This window comes from Haplochromis burtoni, unplaced genomic scaffold, assembly GCF_018398535.1.
Source record: "Haplochromis burtoni strain Fernald_Lab_line unplaced genomic scaffold, NCSU_Asbu1 Contig_5, whole genome shotgun sequence".
Taxonomy (NCBI): domain Eukaryota; kingdom Metazoa; phylum Chordata; class Actinopteri; order Cichliformes; family Cichlidae; genus Haplochromis; species Haplochromis burtoni.
The window spans coordinates 4883111-4905411 of record NW_024582366.1 but is presented as its reverse complement, the minus strand read 5'-3'; the positions used below and the strand labels follow the sequence as shown (position 1 = coordinate 4905411).

Sequence of the window (22301 nt, the reverse complement as noted above, 5' to 3'; positions counted from 1 at the left end):
GCAAACTGTACAAAATGTGTTTAATATTCAAAAAATTAAAGTCTTATATCTGTAAGTCACTGAAAACAAATCAAGTTTTAAACAGGAACTTGTAAGCAAAGTCACACTGTTAAAATTTGTGGTTAAGATTGTGTCATAAATACTATAATCATTTTACAGGCTCCACGATCAGTCTATGAGGTCACCTGCTCTAAACATTTTTACTGCACGTTGGGTTTTTTCCAAATGCTAAAAATGCCTGTTAGAAAATCCCGTCTGTCAAATAATCTGAAATGTAGAGCGGTGATAATATTGTACAAAGACCTTGAGAAATAAAGGCTACAGCCAAATAGTATAGAGCCACCCACAGAAAAAAAAGCGCTGAAAAAAGCTGAAGCACTTTGTCAGCCGTAGCGGCTTGTAAATATCACAGGCAGCTGTTTGCCGGGTAAGCTTTCTCACAGGTCAATCACTATTGATCAGTAGCGTACCACAGGCATTTTTTTCCCAACCTTACACAAAGCTCAAAAGTCCCCTGTATGCACTCTAAAGCTTTCTCATGTGAACCTTTCCCCACACAGTTAAGCACTTTGCTGCGTGCCTGATTTAACAATGTTGCCAGGTTTATCTGTTTGCCCATTGCCAGGAGTTTCTGAGTGATTCCACAGATGATAATGATTAAATAGTCCACCCCCCCATTTGTTTCCCCCCCCTCTAATACCAGCCGTCTGCTCCCAGGGACCTGACAGGTAAACTTTGGAAGCTGACACAGGTGAAATAGTGGTTTTGGGAACCAAAACAACCCCCTCCATTGTGACTGCTAGTCTCTTCCCATGCCCGACCGTGTTAATCATTACTCTACATAGCTAGACTCAAAAAAAAAAAAAAAAAAAAAAAATGGAGAACACAGTGAGAGGGATGGAATGAGGAAAATGTATAAGTAGTTCTTTCTTTCTTCTCCCACCTCTTCTATCAGTGAACATTGTGCACTTTGTGGCTTTGCTGGGAATAATGTGTCTTTCTGAGCACACAGGGGTCTGCTGCTTTGAGTATGTGAGAACTGTCTGTGAGGGGCATCCAAAGCTTGCAGTATGAAGAATGTGGATCGATGGTGTATCGCGGAAAGGTTTGAAAGGAATGTCGTTTTCTTTTTGGTGCTCCGTGGAAATCATAAAGGGTTCAGATTGTTTGATATCAAGTGACCTTAGTTACTCATTTCATGTCAACAACTTTCATTCCACCTTTATTACCTTGTATGACACGACACTGGATATGGCCTAATCTGAAGTCTATCTCTTGTTGATTAGGCCTGTTTTGACTGGTGATCTGAGGCTGGTGGCAAACAGTGTTTGTTTACCTTCCACCACAAAGACACAACAATAGACAACACACTTGGTTAGACGACACGTGGGCTGCCTGACTATTCTTTACTTGCATGGCAGTTGTCATTTGGTTGCTGTACTCCTCCTGATTGGAGTTACTATTTATTGTTTACCTTGATATAGAGCAGCTCTTTGTATTTGTATTTGAATTGTCGCTCCCCTAACATAGTTTTTCTTTTCAAAAGTGATTTGGTTTTGTTTTGACCTTAAAAACAACAACAAGCATTTAGTGCTGACATTACGCCAAAGTAGGAAGGATTTCCTTTTTTCTGTGAGATTTGTTTGATCACATCTTTTTGTTGTTAACCAAAAAGTGAGATGTCAGTATCTGGCATCTCCTAACATATTTATTACATCATTTTCTCTTACTACAAGGTAAATGTCATTAGTTAAAAAAAATCATATTTGAATTCAGAAAAAGTCCACATGGAGGGGATCGTTATGCTTCTAGCACACTGTGATGGAATAAAATGACGCGTATACGAGAGATATGGCACAGTGAGAAATTTGCCTTGAAACGTTTCATGTCTCCCACTTCTCTTTCATCAGTTTGGCAATGCTGCTCTGACTTTTTCTAGCATTTTTGACAGCATCACAGGGTCTGTCTCTCTCCCGCCTCCTTCCTATATACATCTATTTTTGCGGTTCCACTCTGGTAGTCACTCAAGTGCAAGGGAAATGCCTTCATTAAAACCATCAGAAAGCAAGTAAGACGCTCAAAAGAGGGTGTTTTCTATATTGTGCCCTAATCCAATTCTCTTTATCTCCCCAACCTCAGGATGTTGGAAGTGTGTGTGTGTGCGTGTGTGTACGAATGATTACATGTAAAGCCCAGGCTCTTCAAAGGACTCCACTGTATGTCACTGGTGCTGGCAAGTATCGGGATACTCATCAAAGGCCTGTCCTCACTCTGCCCGCCTGGAAGCTCTTCTCTGACAAGAGTCCTGGGTCATCAAAGGGGGGCAATGGGAGGCTAGACTGGGGCAGGGGACACCCGCTTGGAAGAGGGGGACTGGTGACAGATAGACAGGCGTGTGGGCGGACCAGGGGTACGGGGTTCAGTTCACTGACCTTTTAAGTTCCAGTGACACGAGTCGTTTCCCTGACAAGCTCTTCCTTTGCTCTGTCAAATGAGCAACAGTCACGGTGCCTGATCTCACCAACACTGCTGCCTGTTCGCTCAGATAAAATGAACTTTCTGACATGACATCGACAACCAATTTGTCTTGTGTTTTACACGAGGGCAAAAGGGCCGAATATTATCTCTGTGCAAAGAAAACGCAGTCAGAAAAAAAAAACAAAACTGGACGACTGCCAGCGCCTGATTATAAACATTGCCTAGTTTAATGTATTCACACCTTCGTATGGCGCTGCAAAGTTCAAATGAGCAGTTTGTGTGCTCCAAAAGAGCAATAAAGCAGATTTATATAGTGGTTTAATTCCTGTCTCACCACATAGTCATGGAGTATTTAGATAAGGCTTCTAATTGCCAACCGTTTCCAGCAATGATGACGCATATTAGGAAAAAAAGCTGTTGTTTTTCCTTGATTCTTCTTCTTTATCCCTTCCTCATTTCACCAAGACATAAAAACACTTGCTTCTAGGCTGATGTTCTTTACTGAAATTGGTTGCTTCCTCGAACACTGTAAATATAGATATTGACGTCAAGATAACTGGCACTCTTTTTTCCCGCTACGATGATTTCCTTAAATACATAAAGGCAGCTAGCACGAGTTACAGCCAGGTCATTCAGTGCTAACAGATGAAAAAGGAAACATTGTTTGATTAATAAGTCAAATTGATGTGAACACGTTTTGGTAAGTGTGCGTAGCAACGGTGCTACACAATAAGTTCAAAGTTGAACACATTCTGCAAAATGAATTTTTCTAAACAGAAAAGTAGAAAAAATGTAATACTGCTGGTGAGGCACTGTGAAGAGGAAGGAGAGAAGTATTTTTCAGGTAATAATGGAATTCTCTTTGAGATTTTAATTTCCACTAGCATCAGACTCAAGGTAATAAAATCTGATAATTACAGGCTGGTGAATGGACACAGCAGCAAATACTTTTCATAGCACATGAAAATACTCCACATGCTCACTGTAAGCCTAACCAAAACCACCACAGACGAACAACAGGAAGGTCTTGTTCTTGAAATTCTTACCAAATGCCAAAACCACGCTCTGAAATTGGTCAGATGGTGATTTAACGTTGCTATCATTTTGTGGCTAAAATAAACATAAATGGATTTGAGCCATATGAACTTAGCCATACTCTATGAATTCAAGAAATAATTTAGGGCAACATGCATGAAAAAACACTTCTTCTCCTCCTTCAACGTACGCATTTGAACAATCCCAAGTTGCCACCTGTCCTTGGATGAAGCAAAACTCATTACAGGAATTTTGCTTCTGAGCTTGGCGCTCATGCAGAAAACAAGCTCCCGAGAAATTGCTTCAAACTGGCCTCAAAATACACATTTACAGGTGCTTTTCAAGGTGTGATCTAGTTAATATTTTAATATCATCACCAATTTTTGGTTAAGAAATGAGAGAAATTCCGAGCAGGAACTTGTACTTGCAGCAGCCAGTGATGAAAAATACATATCCTCCAAGAAACCAATTTAACACCTTTATGATCGTTCAGGCGAGTGGGATCAATGCCCTGGATCAATCGCTTAGCCCATAGCTTTTGTTCAAAACCACTGGCTGAGATTAATGGGATTTTCCAGAGAGGGGGAGAGAGAGGTAGAAAAAGGAGAGCCCAGTTGAGAAGGGGGGAATGGAACTGCCAGACAGGGAATGGGAGAATGAGAAAAGACTTGGGGGAAATTGAGAAAATAAAACATAGTGATTAAGAGCAGATATTCCCTCCATTTCTAGGCAAATGTAAATTAATTGGAAATGGAGCATTCAGATGCTCGCTGACAAAAGTAATGTTTATTCATAGCCCCCTGCTAAGAGTAGAGCAATTATCACGCTGCGTCGAGTCAAAACAGGCCAATGTACGAGAATCTTTCTCCCCCTTTCTTGAGGCCGGGTTTTGGTCTAGTGCCACGAGCATTGTTAAGCTTCGTACGGTACGGTGGGCTTTAACGAGAGTACACAGCTGGATCTGATTTTAATAAGTAGTTCCATTTTTGATGTGGCTTAATGAACAGATTAATAGAATCTCCTTCTGTGGAGCCTTAATGAATGGAGAGAATCGTGTTTTTTTTTAACACAGGGGGAGAACACACACATTCGCAGACCGTGAGTTTATTTGCCTCAAACGACTCGTACATAAACAATAGCTGTGCTTCTATCTTTCCTCTATCTCTGTTGGACAAGAATCAATGCTGTCTCGGAGTACTACAGGTGAGATTTGAAGCTGACATCAATGCCTGCGCGTCTCTAGCAGCCATTCTTTGGTGCAGTCCTGTCTTGGCATCTGTTCGCCTTGAGCCAAACAGGCCGCGTATTCACCTGGGAACGGGCATTAATTTACCTAGAACCGTGCCTGTTGTTCTCAGAGTGTGGCAAACACTTAATTACGCCAAGCTTGACGGTGTACCGAAGCTCGCTTCCAGTTTAGCTCGTTGATTAAATTGAGGAGTGAGTAACATCGGCAGCGACGTGTTTTTGGTGTTTTTCTTTTTGTGATTTGGACAAATTAGCCAGCAATGTGTCAGGAATCATAAAATGGTTTATATTTGTTTTACTTTTAGAGCACACACAACCCCGATGACCTGAGATAAAACCTCACTATCAACCTGTTTATTTCTTTATTGCCATTATAACATCTTAACAAAGACCAAGCTACAATAAAGGCACAAAAAAAAAAATATCAGGTCACCATTTGATACCATCTAGGCAGCGTCTTGTTTTAGGTCAAATGAAATAGCACATGCCTACTGAATCCTGCTGCAAATCATTTTTGACATCCTTAACTTGCCCAAGCCACAAATAGAGTTATATCCATCAGGAAAAACAACAGACTGAGTGACAAAATCCCCTGGATGTTCCAACAATGGTATGTGAACTGGTGGGAAGGCCGAGACGGATGGACAGTGTTCACGATCCAGATGACGTCCCCCTTTCTGTTCATGCTGCAGAGTGAGAATAGAGGACCGGTATTCGCTCGTCTCACTTTAACAACGTCAGCTTATGCTTATCGTGGCCCTCCAGTCCATGTTCGGCCTCGATCCTTCGGCTGGCACAGTGATAAGAATGCTGGGAAAATGAGCAGGTGGCAGGTGCTGCTGCTAGTCAAGCGGGAGGGGGCTACACAGAGAGCAGAGGAATGATAATACTGGTGGTAATGCACCCAGTGAAACTAAATTTGTCAAACTGCAGACAAGCTTAAGGAATAAAGCAACCAGAGTCAATTATTTCCTACTCGGATATGTATTTGTTGCTTTTGAACTGATGCTTTAAGTCCCTTTACAGCCGCAGACACTTAACTGAATGGCTTGAACAGCAAATAAATGAAAACATTTAGCCATTGCTGAATTAAACCCAGGGGTTACCTCAACTATATACAAAATGCTTGTTGTTACACTCTCAACTTCACTGCAACTGTGTCTATTGAACCTTAGGTTGACACAAAAGTTCAGCAGGTCTGGTTGTGCTATATAAGGTATCCAAGCCAGAGTGTCACCTTTATCTATATTTTACTGTTTTGTTATGAGAATGCTCCTTCATCCAGCTTTGAGCTGCCCTGCGACAGTACGTGACACTATATACTGTATATATATACATCGCACGAATGCCCATCAGCATGTCTATAGCACCTGCTTGTTGTATGCATCTATCTTTAATCCAGCAGATCAGGTAATGGAGAATGCCGATGGGTTTATCTCCAACTGAGCACACAGAAATCCTAGACTGTTATTATGTCTCTTAAGAGCCATTGAGATGCCACAGGCCATCTGTGAGCTCAGAAAATATCACACAAGATGCAGCAGGCCTTGCATCTTTCTTTCACTCCAAAACGAAAGCGCTTCTGGTGGAAAAGAGGTTCTTTATTATATCAGCTTGTGATGCGTGCTTTAAAATTGTACATGCTCTATTCATTTGTTTTGCAATCAGTCGAGCACAGCATTTCTAGTCTCACCATAATATAAATTCACTCACTGCAAGTAGATGTAAAGGTTTTTCAAGAGAAGTGTAGAAAGTAGAAAGTGCAATCTTCTTTCCTCCAAGATACTATTCAGTACTTAGTCCTCAGCAGTGCAGAAAAAACAAGCCGTTTCTTTTCGAAGTATTTTTCTTGTAATGCCTTGTAATTATCTACCTACCTAGATGCTTTGAATGAGCATTTGTGTGTCGCTGCATATGCACTTACTGTGTGTTGGACTGAGAGCGAGACTGAGAGGTTTGTGTGAGTGGATGTATGCTGTCCTCTGTGTGTGTGTGTCAGAAAGAATTCTTTGTGTTTCAGCGTGCGTGTGCCCCAATGTCTGATCGATATTGCTGAGGCACTGTGATTGATTGGTTCCCACGGTGACCGCATTAACGGACTCCGGAGGCCGACCTCTGACCTCTACAATACCGCACATTCGATTGGCAGTGCTCTTTCCCTCTTCCCAGCTTCGCATCGCTTCATCTCTACACATTATGGCATTTGTTTTCTTGTCCAGGTCCCGCATTGGAAAAAAACCCCAGCAAAACAAAAACCGAGACAGTGATTGGGCACGGACTCTTTCCCGCCCTGCCCTTGCTCACCCTGTCTTCTTCCATTCCGCTCCGAGTACATGTGTCCTGAGCCTTGTTGAGCTGAGAGGAAACAAGACACGGGCCTGACGAAGCTGTGCACGCTTGCCTGGGCTTTACCTCAACACACACTGATGCCACTAATACAGGAAACCACTGTAAACAGTGTAACAGTGTGCTTAATAAATATGTAATTAATACATTATTAACATAAAAAAGATGCTTTTAACAGCAGAAACTTGATACAACAACTGCGCACGCAGGCTAGGAGAAGTGTGGCACTACATGCTAGAGAAAGAAAAAACAAAGCATGTCTGCGGGTCTGGGTGCTGCAATGGGAAGATTGTCTTGTTTTCTCAAGGTCGCTGATGATGGCAACAAACACTCCTCTCTGTCTGATATCAGCGCAGGGATTTGAGGATGAACCAAGCACGCCCAAACTTTCCTATTCTGTTTTTACTTGATGCATAAGCATATGAAAGATGGAAAAATCAATAAGGCAAGAGGAACAGACCAGTGAGAGGCCAGACCTGAATTTCAATAGATATCTTTTCATGCATGCAATGTTTATTGTTGTCTGAAACAACTAGACTGTTTACTAGACATGCATAAAAAAGTCTTGTAGGTAATGTCAGCCATTTTTATTTTATAAGTATATAAATAATGACTGAAAAAAGTTGTATTTTAATCTTGCACGAGGTTCAAAAACAGGGAGCTGCAATAAATTTTATTCCGAGAGAGTGTGAGACATGTAGGTAGTTAATGAGAAAGAAATGTATGTACTGTTGCTTAATTTCTGAGGAAAGTTAATCCATGAGCGCATGACTTCGAGGCACTATTGTTTCCAAGGTACCTTAGAAATAGATAACTTAGCCCCACCCCAGCCTGCGTGCACACACAAACACATACACACAGACTTGCACAGACACACGTATGCAAGAAATCTCAGGGCTTAGAGCTAAGAAGCTATCAACTAATTATCAAAAACACAGAGAAGCCCTGATCAATTATTCACATGAACATTAGACCGCTAATACACATGTAGCCCAGGGAATGGCATCTCCCAAAAGTAACCCTTCCTTTTACACTCAAACACACACACACACACACGCACACGCACGCACACGCACACACGCACACGCACGCACACGCACGCACGCACGCACACACACACACACAGGCACAAACACTTGGATGCAATCACTTTAAGACCTACATAGTTGCAAATGGGTGCCAATAATATCCATACATACATGAATATTTCTGCCTTCCTGCTTCTCCACTCTCCCACCCCACCTCCTCCATCAAATGCAGTGAGAAAATGCATGCCATAACAAAGTCAAACGAGTAACGCCAGTAGACTCTCTATAAGGTTCCTGGCTGGGAGGCACTGACCACAGAAATCCTATTGATCCATCAGCAACCCCCCAACCCCTCGTAGATTCTTCAAGCACACACAAATACACACCCCGAGCTTAATCTACAAGGCGATTCCAAGGCATTAAGCCCCAGCCATTGGATTTTCACGCTGTGCAATCATTATTTGAGCTAATGCTGCAATTTATGACTAGGTGTTTGTGTGCTGGGTGTGAAAGGCATGTGGAGGGGATGCATGGTACGCTGGGGAGTAAAAGACTGCGAATATATGCAAGTATGGATTTGACTTTGTGAATGTGGGCTGGCTAAAATTGTGGCTTTGGATTTGGTTTAGTGAAAGGTTATGACAGTCAGATGTAAATGAGAAAGATGGTTTAGGCACAGGAATCAACAAACAAGTCACAAAGTAAAGGAAAAATCCTTTACCTTTTACCCATAAGTGAAGACATCCTTCGGTCTCGTTATGCTGTGGAGGAGGGTGGGGGGGGTAGCGTGGACTTGGCTCGATTTAGCCCCCTCAGAGCCAAGTGTCATTGCAAATCAATGACAGAATGACAAAGCCCTCATCTATAGGGCCTTAGGGGTCAGTTAATAGTTTGATGAGTATGAATATTATGTAAATCATAAGCTATGAATTTACTAGTCACCTGATCTCATCTGCTCTGGTGGATTTGAGAGCAGGTTAGACTGCCCCTCCACCAGCATCAAAATCAAAGAGCAAAATACAGGAATATCTTTTGGACGAATGGCATCCCGTTTAGAGAGTACCAGAGACTTGTCGAATCAATGCAAACGCATACTGAAGTTGCTCTGTTGAAAAGTGGTGACCCTTTACATACAAAGTAAAAACCTCTCTGCGTATGTGTAAGTGTGCCCTGGTGTAACTGTTTGTGTGTGCGTGTGTGCGACTTCGATTGACAGACGCTGGAAAATTTGCCAATAATCCTTGTCTGGACGTCTGGATGTTAAGAGGAAAGGAAGACACGCAAAAGAGGAGCCAAAGAAGACAGGAGGCTGAAGCCTTCACCCTTTTGTATTATTCAGAACAGCAGAGACATTCTTCTTTAACTTGCTCGTTCTTCCTCTCCCACACGCAGACAGACATATACCCACAGACACACACATATGCAATATACCTTAACCCAGCATAGAAGACCAGAGCTGTTTTAAAATGCACAGACTGACGCTGTGATGCTTTCTGTCTGAGAGGGTGGGAGACACATATTCCCATTAGTGTGTGACGCGCTAGGGGAGGATGGGGGTTTTTTCCCCCTTGTTTTGTTTTTTCCTTGGGGGGTTGTAATGGGGTGGTGGATTTTTAAGAAAACAGCTGTGAATCCACATTTAAATGTGGCGCAGCTCCAGAGATCACTGGGATCAGAGCCCTTGATGCACAAATTAAATATCTGAATTGCTTAATTGAGCCTTTCCAGAGCTCTTGTGATATGTAAACCGCCGAACTCAGAGGAAGACGAGGTATCAGAACCGCAGTGCCGCAGAACAGATGGGGCCCTGCTTCTCCCTGAAGTGCATCTCCAGGCCTTCTCTGACAGAAACTGCCACGAATGCATCTGGATTTGGAAAAAGATATCTCTGTATAGCATGGCTGCTGCGGGCCTGGTGGTGCGGCTGCTCATGATGGGAAGTGCAGTGCAACATGTGGCGTGTAAAGCATTGCCCTGAGGGAAGGTGAGACTATGGCTTGCCACCTGAAAACCTTGCATATTTTTCAGCTTCACTGGTTAATTTCTAGAGGTTTAATGACGTTGTCAACACCTCTCCCAACAAGTCCCCTTTTGGCATATTTGGTTTATTGCTCGTCATTGTTTCAGCTTTGCCCGAAAAGCCTTTTTTTAATCCCCTTCTGAGAGGGCGCAATCCGAAAAGAACGCAGGGCCTGTAATGGCTATTATTAGTGCCATGCCTTTATTTCACATGTATGGAATCGTTTATCCGTGGCTCGTGCCAGGTTCGCACTTATGGCTTTTGGGGAGAACAGAGAAAGAGACTGACAGATTGTGAGGTGAGCAAGAGGTAATGGTGTGAGAGTCATAAAAAAGTCCTGGTCTAGTGCAAAAGAAATAAGAAAAGCAAGAGCAAAAACCGGCAAAGAAAAGAGCAGCTAAAGTAGGAATAGGGAACAGGTGCTTTTGTCCTACTTTGGCGGGAGGGCTTGGGCCGTTTTCTCGGCTGGGTCGCTGGCTGGCGTGCAGCCTCGTTGAAATTTCTCGCCCGTTGTCATAACACAGCCACAGTGTCTAGTGTTACTCCGACGAACTGCACACATCAGTCATCGGTGTACAAATTCAATCACCGTTGAATATAAATACTGCTCGAGTCTTTAAGTGTAAAACTAGCCAGCAAGCTGTTGACTGTGGTCCACCACTGTCTTATCTATTGTCTCCTGGACCCCCCAGGCCCCCGAAGCTTCCCCACTCCCTGTCTAGAATAGATGAGCCATAAATAAGCATCAAAAATAGACCTAGGGGCACAACTGTTGACAGCTTTGTGACGAAAGCAGCAGACACGGACCCAACTTGTAGGCAGGCTGGATTACACGCAGATAATAAAGGCCACGTAAAATGGGCACATAGGAACCAAAGGGCACTCTGTGTGTATATTGCTTGGTTATTTATTTTTTTTATCTTACCTAAAAGCTAGGTGTGTGTTCTGGTAAATGTGTGAAAGACAATCAAGTCATTGTCTAAAGAAGTTACTCACACTTAGATACCTGACATATAAATATCTCCTTCTATCACTGTAGTAGGTGGAGTTTTCCAACATAAAGAACATATGTAATGTAACATGCTTAAACTGTATGCACTGAATTTAAATCAGGTAGATAATTGTTGAGTTATAATTATGTAAATCTGATATATGTTATTCAGCTACTCCAGCAATGAATATTGGATTTTACTTTGTTTATAATATAAATAGATGAAGTAATCAAAAACTGTGCTTTGGTTCTGGCGAGCGCAAGAGAGGAAGATGAATTGGCTGACATGTTTGCATACTTTTGAATGGTGAATTTAGTTTAGAGGTTGGGGGTTAGCTTAAGGTTGCAGCAGCCACACCTCAGCCCCTGTGACCTCCAGGAAACCCTATAGCAGGGAAGTATTTAGAAGCAAAATGCCAGGACTTGTCTCTGTATATTTCCCAGTCGTCTGACAACATAGTGCCACCCTGTGCGTCTGCAAATCACAATGGGCTGCATTTTTTTTATTTATCTTTTGGCTTTCAGTGTTTCTAATGGGAAGCTGGGGTGGGGTGGAAAGGTTTCTGGATAAAAGGCAGATTTAACATGGCTCATAATTAGAAGCACAGCAGCATATGTGTGTGTGTGTGTGTGTGTGTGGAGGGGGGTGGGGGTGGAAGGAGCGAGAAAGTTGCTTTGTACTTTGGAGTGTGTAAAATGTTTACACTCCCTTGAGTTGATTTGTTAGCAGCCCAGCCAGCTAAATCAAGTTCCAATATCCACTTTGTTTACCCAATTTCTTTGTCTTTTATTCCCACTTCCTTTCCCTTCTATCTATATCTGCCCGTCTCTCCCGGCTGATTTGACTGACTGTTGCCAACTTGCGAAAGAACAACAGTGTTAGTTCGGGGGCCACAGAGGCTAACAGCACAGCCCAGTCACCTGCGCCACCGTCTTAACAAGCAGCATGACCTGCCAATAAAAAAGGCTTTTACCCTGATCATTCTCAAACAAGACTTAAACACAACCTGCTCTTTCTCCTGCCGGATGCCCAAAGTGCTCACAAATGCGAATCAGCCCGTGTTAACTTGCTTGAAAATGAAAAACTACGAGAGGAGGTGGAGGCAATTTTTTTATTTTATTCAATTTTTTTGCTTTTCTTTGCTGCTAAATAAGCAGTGGGTTGAAGACGAGAGGGGGGAAAACGGCAAAAGGCCGAGACAGACAGAAGTTTACAAAAGCAAAAAAACAAATCTCTTTTACAGGTTTAGTTGAGTGGTGAATATCCAGTGATGTCCATCTGTCAACAACTGAATGTCTCATCAGTGCTCTCGCATGCCGAGTTCCAATTTCGGTTAAGAGTCGAAACAGTGGGAAAAAAGAAAGGTCCTTGTGAGAGAAAGAAGTGGCGCAAGGAAGAGATAATGCTGAGGACAGTTGAGTCTATCATTGCTCAGAGCTCTGTAAACTTGTACTTCATGACAGCCTTTCATCCCTCATCAAAGCAACAAGTAGATGAGCAGACTTTGCACATGCTTAAAACGACCCAACCCCCATCGTCTCCTTAAAGCTGCCGCTCCTTTGGGACAGGTGACCTTAAATCTTCTCTTTTAACAAGTTTCCTGTTCTTCCTTCCGGCCTCCCGCCATCCCCCCGGGATGGACCTATGGGACCCGTCCAGTATTTGAAATGGCTGTATTTTGAAGCTCAGTCTGACTATCAGGGGAAGTGAAGAGGACATTGGAAATAAATATTGATTTAGAAGAAAATTATTATTTTTAATTTATTTGTGCTGTTTTCTGAGGCAAATACAATATTTTACATGCATTTCCATGTTTCACTTGCACGTGGGACCTGTGAGAATAGCATTTCACAGCTTCCGTATCTTGCAGCGGGACACTTCAGTGTAAGGCTCATATTCAGGACGTCCAAACTGGAGCCTTCTAGCTAAAGAACTGCCTCAGTCATATATGATTTATGGTTTTTTGACTGCCCATACACTGTCTTTAAAACAGATCCAAAAAAATCGACTTTTCCCATTTTGTATTGCAAAAAAAAAATCAGGAGGGCCTTTTTACACTATTTATGAAAAAGACAGAGTGATGTCTGCGTGATGGTCAATAATTTATGAATGAAAAGAGGCCTTTGTGAACCTACACCAACCTCTCCCTCCTATAAGTATCCCCCGAACTGCTGCTGCTCCTACCCAGTACTGCTGATCAAAGAGATATTGTTACAACTAAAATAGCAACTTAAAAAAACACACAGGCGGCCGTAAGACCTGCCGGCAGCCAGGGAGACACATAACAGCAGAAGGGAGACGGTGAGAGAGAGAAGGAAAGAAAGAAAGAAAGACAGAACATGTAATAGACAAGTAAACAGGGACAAATAGCTAAAATAAGTGAGGCTGGTCGTCTGCCGACTTCAACAAAAAAAGTCTGTGCAGAATCAAAGGGGTGTGTGTGTGTGTCTGTCACAGGGGGGACAATACTGTACATGCATTTGTGTGTGTTTTAGGGTGGGTTGCGCACGCGTGTGTGCGTGTATGTCATCTATCACTGGACAAATGCTGGACTGTGGGGGGTGTTGGTGGGGGATCGGGGGGGTGACGGTGGGTGGAGGGGTTGTCGGCCAGAATGCTGCTGCTCCTCAAATGAAATAATATATCTTTGAAAGCCTACGCCCCGCGCCAGGCCCAGGCCCCATATATCAAGCCCAAGAGCGTCTGGTGGATCTGCTCCAGGCCCATTAACCTTCCACCTGTTCCCTCCTTACACCCCGCACCCTACCCCACCAACCTACCGGTTCTCTTTTCACCCTCCCCTGTTGTCCTTCACTGTGCCCCCTCTTTTCCTCTTCCTCCTCCTCCTCTTGCCCTTGGTTGTTACCTCTCACAGTCCCTTGTTCATCTTCCCATGTACCCCCTCCCCTCCTCTTTATTTCCTTCTTTCTGTCCTTCTCTAGTGACCCTTTATTATCTTCTTGTAATATTTTCTTAATTTCTAATCTTATGTCTCTATTATTTTCCTTTGGTCAACTTTTTTTGAACCCCTTCTTTCTTTCTCTTACTATTTCTGTAACTACTTTAAACATCCCGTGTGCCATCTTTCCCCACACTTGGCAACATCCCTCTCACCGTCCTTTTCTATAGCTTCTTCCTTTTATCCCCTGTAAAGTAAGGGTGCCGTGGTATGTGTGTGTGTTTCCAGGGTGCGGCACAACCTGCAAAATAATTCAAATTCAATGGAGCAGGGACACAGTTACAAATCTCTGCCAAACGCATGTGTCCGCCAACCCCATCACGCTTGCAGTTTGTCAGGACTGGCGGTGTTGAGAGAGGAGGTTGTTGCATGGTGGGGTAAGGGGTGGAGGGGGTTGACCTCTGTGACAAGACAGACATTGCAGCCTGAGGCTCCGGATCTCTGCGTGTGTGTGTGTGGATGGTGGTATAGATATACCACTTCCCAGGGTTCACAGATCACGCCTAAAACGACTTATTAATTTCCACTCAGTTATGGGGTGTGAAGAAAAAAAAAAAAGAAAAGGTGCAATCACCGGTCAACGCAGTGCAGGGGCAATATACCCCCTCCTATTACACACACACACACACACACACACACACACACACACACACACACACACACACACACACTTAAACACACACAGAAACGTGCACATGCACCTTGAAAATAAAAGCTGCTTCTGAATAGATTATAGAAAAACGAGGTGGGGGAGTAGACTACATGTGTGCAGAGGGGAGAGAACCAAGACTGCAGGAAAAAAAAGACCATCCAGTCTGAACTTGTAAATATAATTTTACCAAAGTAAATTAATGTAATATTTATGGATGTAGATGGGAAAGAGGTCGAGGAGGGGGCTGAAATTATGCACCGGGGCAGAGCGGGGGCACATCAGAGGACCTTACATTATTCACTCAGGTAAATCTATTAGTGGAGAATATTCAGGTGTGAGATGTGAACATCAGCTCCCCTCTTGTCCCACCCGAGGGATCTGTCATCTGGTGTGATTGACTGACACGCAGCAGCTGAGAGGAGTCGATTAAACTGGAGGAGAAGAGTAAGCGCTGTAAATAATTCTACTGCTTAAAACTACTTGTCTAATTTGTTAGACTGCTGCACATTTCTGCAGATTTTTGTGTGTTCATGAAACCTTATGAAATGTATTTATTTATAGGAATCAATAAACTAAACTGGAAGTAAAATTTAAGTACAAAATAACACAACACAGTGCTAATTTGGTATCTTAGCGGACTGGTCTGTTATGATAACAACACTTTATTATAAAGCTCTTAAAATGTAAGTTATGATTTGTATTCAATTTGGGCTTATTAAATTGTTTGCATTCCTGCCTATATTTAAAAGAAAGCTGACATAAAGATGCGAGGTATGACCTGCAACTCTCCTCTCCTCCTTTTTCCCTCCTTCTCTCCTCCACCCGCTCCTCTTTGTTATTCCCTCTCCTTCCCTTCCCTCTCCCCCCACTCTCTCCTCGCATTCCTCGTCTACCCATCTCTTCTCTCATCTCCCCTCTTTGTTTCACCTCTGTTCTCCTCGCCTGTCCTTTCCTCTCCCCCGCCATCTGTTTATCCAATATGGCCGTCCCATCTCAGCTGGGAGCTTTCCCAGGGAACGAGACTTCTAATACAGTTCCTCCTCAACATAATGGGCCTCAGTTCTGCTTTTGCCATTGCCGCTACATGCAGAGCAGAGCAAAACAGAAAAACGAGAGAGAGAGAAACAGAGAGGCATAAAAACCTAAATGGATCTCTTCCAAACAACTGTCGCTGGACAACTAATAGAAACAGTAATGCCACATTTAAAAAATGTCACGGGTGTTTTAACTCTGTGCCATTTTTTTCAGGTGGGTGGACTGAGTATACATATATGGTTACACAGGTTTGGGTATTTGAATTATCTTTTAAAATGCTACGTCACTTTCAGCAGATAATTGAAGTAACATGCAGTTCTTGCTCACCTTATATGAGACATTTGAGATTTGAAAAAAAAAATAGTGCAAATGTCTTTGAAGCTGGGATCTAAAATGTATCTAATGGCTAATAATGTGGAAAAAGAAATGCACCCCCGCCAGTGAGGCAAAATTTCATAGCAATAGTACAGTAATAATTTGGAAATGGTAGTTCACATTGCACATTACATCATGGATTATCATATTGTTGCCCCATTTATATTCACTTTAGTCTAGTGTTACTCACAGTTACTACTATGTTATTACAGAGCTGTACCATATTTTCTTTACTGTGCTATTGCTAAAGAGTAGTAGCTTTACGGCACTACATTACCTATGAGCCTTTGTCTGACAGGGTGCTTCCTTTTAGTACATTAACTTCTGTATGCCGTGTGTTGACAAGGCACGCAAAAGCGCTTGTTGTCCCACCACCGAACACACATGTTTTTATTAAAGGGTGTAGAGAGGAAAGAGGGTGGGGTAGCTGTGGTGAAAAGGGAGTACAGTTAGGAAGGTAAGATATAAACATATGAATCGTCAATAGTCCCTATCGCCCTGCTAAATTCTCCTTCCCATTGTGTTTGTGGTGGGAGTCAGGCTAGCCATCTTTAAGCTGGAACAATGGAGGAGAGGGTAGCACCAGACCACCGTGGTATGAGTCACCCTCACACACACGAACACACACACACACATACACACACAAAGTCCAACTACTCATGCAAACACTTGTATTCCAATTTTCAGTAAAAACAGGAACAGAGTGTTTGTTTGTTTGTTTTTTTAATGGCTGTCTTCACCAGTTTTACAAAAACACATGACATCGTCTTTTTAGTCAAAGTGTTTAAATGTTGTCAAGGAGCAACTTAAACTATTTGATCCTTTTAAAAGTCTGATATTTTACCTCACGTGTGTACTTTAAAAGCATTTGTAAGACAAACCTTTACTTCTGTTACAAATTCATCTCTTTCAAGGGCGGTTTGATTTATGACGATTTCTTTTTTTTTTTTTTTTCTGCAGCTTGTTCGGTGAATCACTTCGCTTTACTTGCACTTTCATTTTTGTGTTCTTGCTCTGTCTTGTTTTCAGTAGCCCTTTTTTCATTATTATTATAGTGGACATTGATTTATATTCCTGTGTAAAGCAAACTTTAGTTGACAAATTTCTAAATATCATGGGAGGTTACTGTTTTACATGAAATGCTTTCATGAAGTTGTTTGTTGGGAGGTTTTGTGTTGTATTTCCATCATTCTCCTTCATCTAGATTTGCTTCAGTGAGAGAATTCCTAGAAAGCCCTTCTGAAAAGTGTGCTTGCTAATACTTTAACTATGGGGGATCATTGATTTGTTCTTTATAGGGGTTACCATCACGTGTAGTACAGCTGTGAAATCCAGTACCACCATACAGCTGTGAAATCCAGTACCACCAAAAAGCAATCTTTTTGCAAAAAGCCTGTAGCTCCCTTTATGAGCATAATAAAGATTTTTTTCTTTTCTTTACCATGCACAAATGTATCGGAGCAGGCAGTGGGGTTCATGGCAGGACAGGGGATGAGAAGGTTGGGGAGGGATATCACAGCATCCGCCCAGTGCCAGCAAATGTCTCTGAACGACAAACGCATTGTCAAACACCCATCCCCCCAGAGCGAACAAACTCTGGGATACACTACATTTAAGTGTGGAACACAGTGGATTAAGCATGGTTTGTGTATACTTTTGTATACACAAATAAATCCCTTTTTTACCTTATTTACCTTTTGGAAAATAAGACAAATGTATAGTCAGTGGCTTTCTGCAAAAAGAGCAAAAACGAATCTTTCAATGAAAAATCATTAAAACCATTAACTGCATCTTTTGTTGGCAAACGCAGGGTCAAATTCTGATATAAATAACAGAACACGAATCACGAATCCACCTGTTTTCAACTCACGTAAAATTCTATAAAACTCCGAACCCTGCCAAAGCATTCCCTCATCATGCCACTTTTTTTAAACTGATTTTAAAACCAGTGCACCAGACCTGCCTCGATCTAATTGTCAATGTGTTAAACCAATCAGAACTGAAGTAGTGAAGTAGGTTGGCGGAGAGAGCCCACCCCAACTTCTCAGATCCAAGGTGTAAGAAATGTTCCTCACGTCATGCCTCATTCCCAGAAGTAAAGAGAGGGAGGGCGAGAGGTAGTGCGCCGCACTGGAAAAGAATAGGGAGTGCTCTTTAGAAGGTCCCCCTAATGACTAAATATTTATGAGTCTCGTGACCGAGGCCAACTTATGGAAACTAAATCTTTAAACACTTTTTTGGCAGATGCCTCCCACACACCCTTCCAGCTTGGCTCTATGACCAGAGAAATTCTTTTGTTCTTACAGAGCTAATAATAGTGAAAGGGGCTGTGCTTTATGGGTGAGTGGTGTCCGTGTCTTAATGTGGATATCTTTGTGTGTGTGTGTGTGAAAGCGTATTTATAACTTCCTACAGTGCCACACTACTGCAGTGACAAACTTTTAATTCCACTCAGCTTCCTCTCTTTCTGGTCTCAGGCTCAACCTCATGTCTTATAGTCAGATTTAATAGTTAGAGGAGCTGATGAAGGATTTATACATGTCTTATCAAATCAGCAATCAGTATGCAACACTACAACGTGCACCATTAGCTGTACCAACACAGACACACATATAGTCAAAAGGAAACAAAGATTTGTTTATAAGGAGATAAAGGTGGAGAACAAAGGTCGTGGGTGGGTTTTTCTGCTTAATTTGCACAGTAAAAATATGTAAAGGATGGCACCATGCATTGACACACAATTATTAAGCTCATATGGCTGAAAAACACAAAGCAAATACTTTGTAGATTTTAAAATGCGTTCAATAGCAGCATCAGACAATCCAGAGTGAGCTGATCAGTTTGGCTAGCCCGTGCTTTGCATATTCTCCCCAGCATTAATCTTTCTTCACCAGTCCTCCCTGTAGCTGTTAATTAGAAACAAGCGAGGAGACGAGGACTGTGGGAAAATCTGTCAGTGCCGCAGCTAGCACATTATTTGTCAGGCCCTCTTGTGCTTCAGATGACCCTTCAAAAATAGGGGAAGTGGGGTAAGTTCAATTATCTCTCTTACTTGAGTGAAACGTGGTCCCACCTCCCCAAAAAACACTGGGTCTTGTGCAACACAAGCAGGAGATTATTTTTTGTAACCGTTTGGGGTAGAGCAAGAGGTTTCTCCTGCATAGAGCCCGGGTCATTTTCTACCTTTGTAACAGGCACTCGGCTCAATTACTATCAAGCTTCTGTAATATGGGTAGTCATTAGGCAAACATAATGACAGCCCATTCAGCAGCAAATCAGGGAGTGACAAACACAAGTGGGTGAGATAATTGAATTAGGATGAGAGTGAGAAAAATAGAGATGCTTCACAATGGAGCAAAAATGATCATTCAAAGTTAATTGGCAAGCCACACACAATTATTAGCTGTGGCCACACCCTACAAAGGTCCTTTGTGTGTCTGTGTGTGTGTGCTATGCATTTGAGGTAAATGCAAATACAGATCTCAAAAATGTCAATAGTGGGGACACGGCGCGTGCTAAATGTCAACATGTGTTTTTCAAGGACTCTTATCTGTGCTGTAATTGGCTCTGTTTTTAATATTGCATTTTTTCATTTGTTATTTTCCCCTTTGAAAACAAAATAATATTAAATATTTGGAGGGGATTTTGCAACAGGCCCTGGCCCATGAATATGCAGCTGAGCCTTCGGCGATGCGGTGTGAAACAAACAGAAAAAGAATCAGACAAGGGGAAGAAAAACAGGTGAGGCACAGACTAATCAAATGCCTTTCATGTCGCTCTGAACATTAACCTTCATTCAGAGCAAATAAAGTGCAAGTGTGCAAACACACACCAGAAAATCTCCCTTGTGCTCTGTGATGAATAGGAGAAAGAATGATCACGTGTTACAGTGAAGCATTTGTGGATGGTATCCAGTGGTCAGTTGTAATTGTGATCTGGACAAAGGATACAATGTTGCCATTTTAATAGGCTTGTCAGATTACATAAACCTTAAAAAGCTGGGTTAGGAGGAGCAGAGTCTTAGGTTTAACTGTTATTTAATTAGAACTCAGTTTAAAAAAAATTTAAAACGCAAAAGACTTTTTTATTTTTGCTTTTATAGTCATAGTATCGCATGTCATCACACAGCGCATGTCTGTGTAGATCTGAGAAGTATTTAAAAGGGATGGTATTCTGTTCACATAAAACCCTCAGACTAGGGCCTTGTTAATATGAAATGTGCCTGAAGCTCACAGTCAAAGTTTTCAAAACCCATAGCAAAAATGTGTCATGCACGGGGTAAATACAACTGGCTGCTGAATTTTGATCAGGCAATGGGACACGCAGCAGTGGCAGCAATGGACAGACCTGCCACTGCCCCCCACAGCCTTGTGCACTCAGTGTTAGCGTGCAGCCGTGGCATTAAAAGGGAGATTAAAGGTCTGCTGAAGATAAAGGATTAAGCACATGTTTGTGAACTGGGTAAAGTATTGTCAATTATGAATGGCAACATGGTGAAAGATTTAGCAGTGGAAAGAAATGCAGGATAATTTATTAAAGGCATGAAGACTTACTGCAGATGGAATTAAAGCTTAAACAGTATGCTGTCATAACTGATCAAAATGATGGGCCAAACTATGAAAACCAGTGTTGGCTAATAATTCAATTTATGTAGAGTAAACAGCTTCTCACATTCAAATATAAACATATTTTAAAGACTTGTGCGCACATACCTTGAGTTCTCGGAAGAAAATGCTGCTGCGTGCCCACTCCACGATGGAGAAGAGTGTTTGGTCGGCCATCTTGCACATCAGGCCAAAGGTATTGAGCTTCTCATGTTTGCCCCGGCTCGCCTGCTCCTGCTGTAGATAGGTTAGGATCTTGGCCTGAACCTGCGGCTCATCTGGCTCACATTTAAGCAACTCTACAATCAGGTGTGGGAAGCTGGGTGGTGAGCCCGACTGGTAGGCGTCAACGTAGGCATAGCCCATGATGGATTCTGGTGAGCTGGTGTATGGGTCTGGGTACTCAGACTTGATGGTGCGAGTGCCCTGGAAGTGTCCGTAGGCTGCCTGGTAGCCCTGCAGGCTGCCGGCATGTGGTGGCATTGCCATGCTTACTGGCGAAGTGACAAATGGGCTGCGGTCGTAGTCTGTTGGGGGAAGGGCTGTGCCGTGGTGGTGGTGGTGGTGGTGGTGATGACTGGTGTGGTGGCCAGCGTGGTGGCTCAGTGGAAGGCCCTTGGAGGCTGCAGAGTGGATGTTCTGGATGGCTGAAGAGATAGTGAGGTCAGTGGGTACGGCCTGCATCACCTGGCTCATGGCCTCAATCTTTAGGCCGTTGGCTCGAATCAGCGCCTTCTTTTGCTGCTTGAGGGCTCGGTCACGTTTGTACATTGGGCCGAACTTGTTGCGACCGCCCCGCATGCGATCCGCTCGCACAGCTGACGGGCAGAGAGATGAAAAAGAAGACAAAAAAGGAACATACAGTCAGCTGCATTTAAAGTTCACAGTTATAGTTCTTAAAGAGGTTTCATAGAATAAGCAGTTAGTATATGCAATCCTAAATATTTTTCACATGTTCATCCAAAAGTTATTTCGTCCAGAATGATAAATCCATTCAACAAAGAGATTCATAATCCAAAGAGACAATAGTCTGCTAAAGATTACATGCCTGATAACCTCACATGTGCTTGTAAGTAGAAAAAGCCTTTAGAGTACCGTTCCAGACTGTAAAAGTAATCATGATGTTTGGATATGAACTTTTCATATGTAACTTGTATGTAGGGCAAAAGTTTTCCTGTGGTGATTGCACTTGACATTTACCCATTGACTCTTAAACCCCACAGAGCTCACAGATAGCAATGTTACTCATTGACTAGAAACTCTATGAAACACTCTGCAGAATTATCGCTGTGCAGCTGGCTGTCTCGGTCTGCCATTCAGAAACTATTCACCTCAACAGCTAGATGTGGGTATAAACTCACAGGATACGCCAGCTCTCTTTCCAAAATACATGTTTTAAAAATGTATCTGAATATGAAGTTCCAAAAACCATTAAAATACCACTGTCAATTACCAGAATCTTTTTTCTTTTTAACAAAACTCCCACAAAAAAACAAAAGCTTAAAAGCCTGACAATAAGTACATTGTGT

General features: G+C 42.5%; 1 protein-coding gene across 1 annotated transcript in view; it reads right to left on the bottom strand.

Moving 5' to 3' along the window:
- Nucleotides 1–22301, bottom strand: part of nr5a2 (nuclear receptor subfamily 5, group A, member 2) — a 67206-nt gene that overhangs the window by 28762 nt on the left and 16143 nt on the right. Inside the window, exon 4 of the mRNA XM_005920915.3 lies at nucleotides 20881–21590. Coding sequence (XP_005920977.1) covers nucleotides 20881–21590 — 710 coding nt within the window. The remainder of the gene's footprint in view (nucleotides 1–20880; nucleotides 21591–22301) is intronic.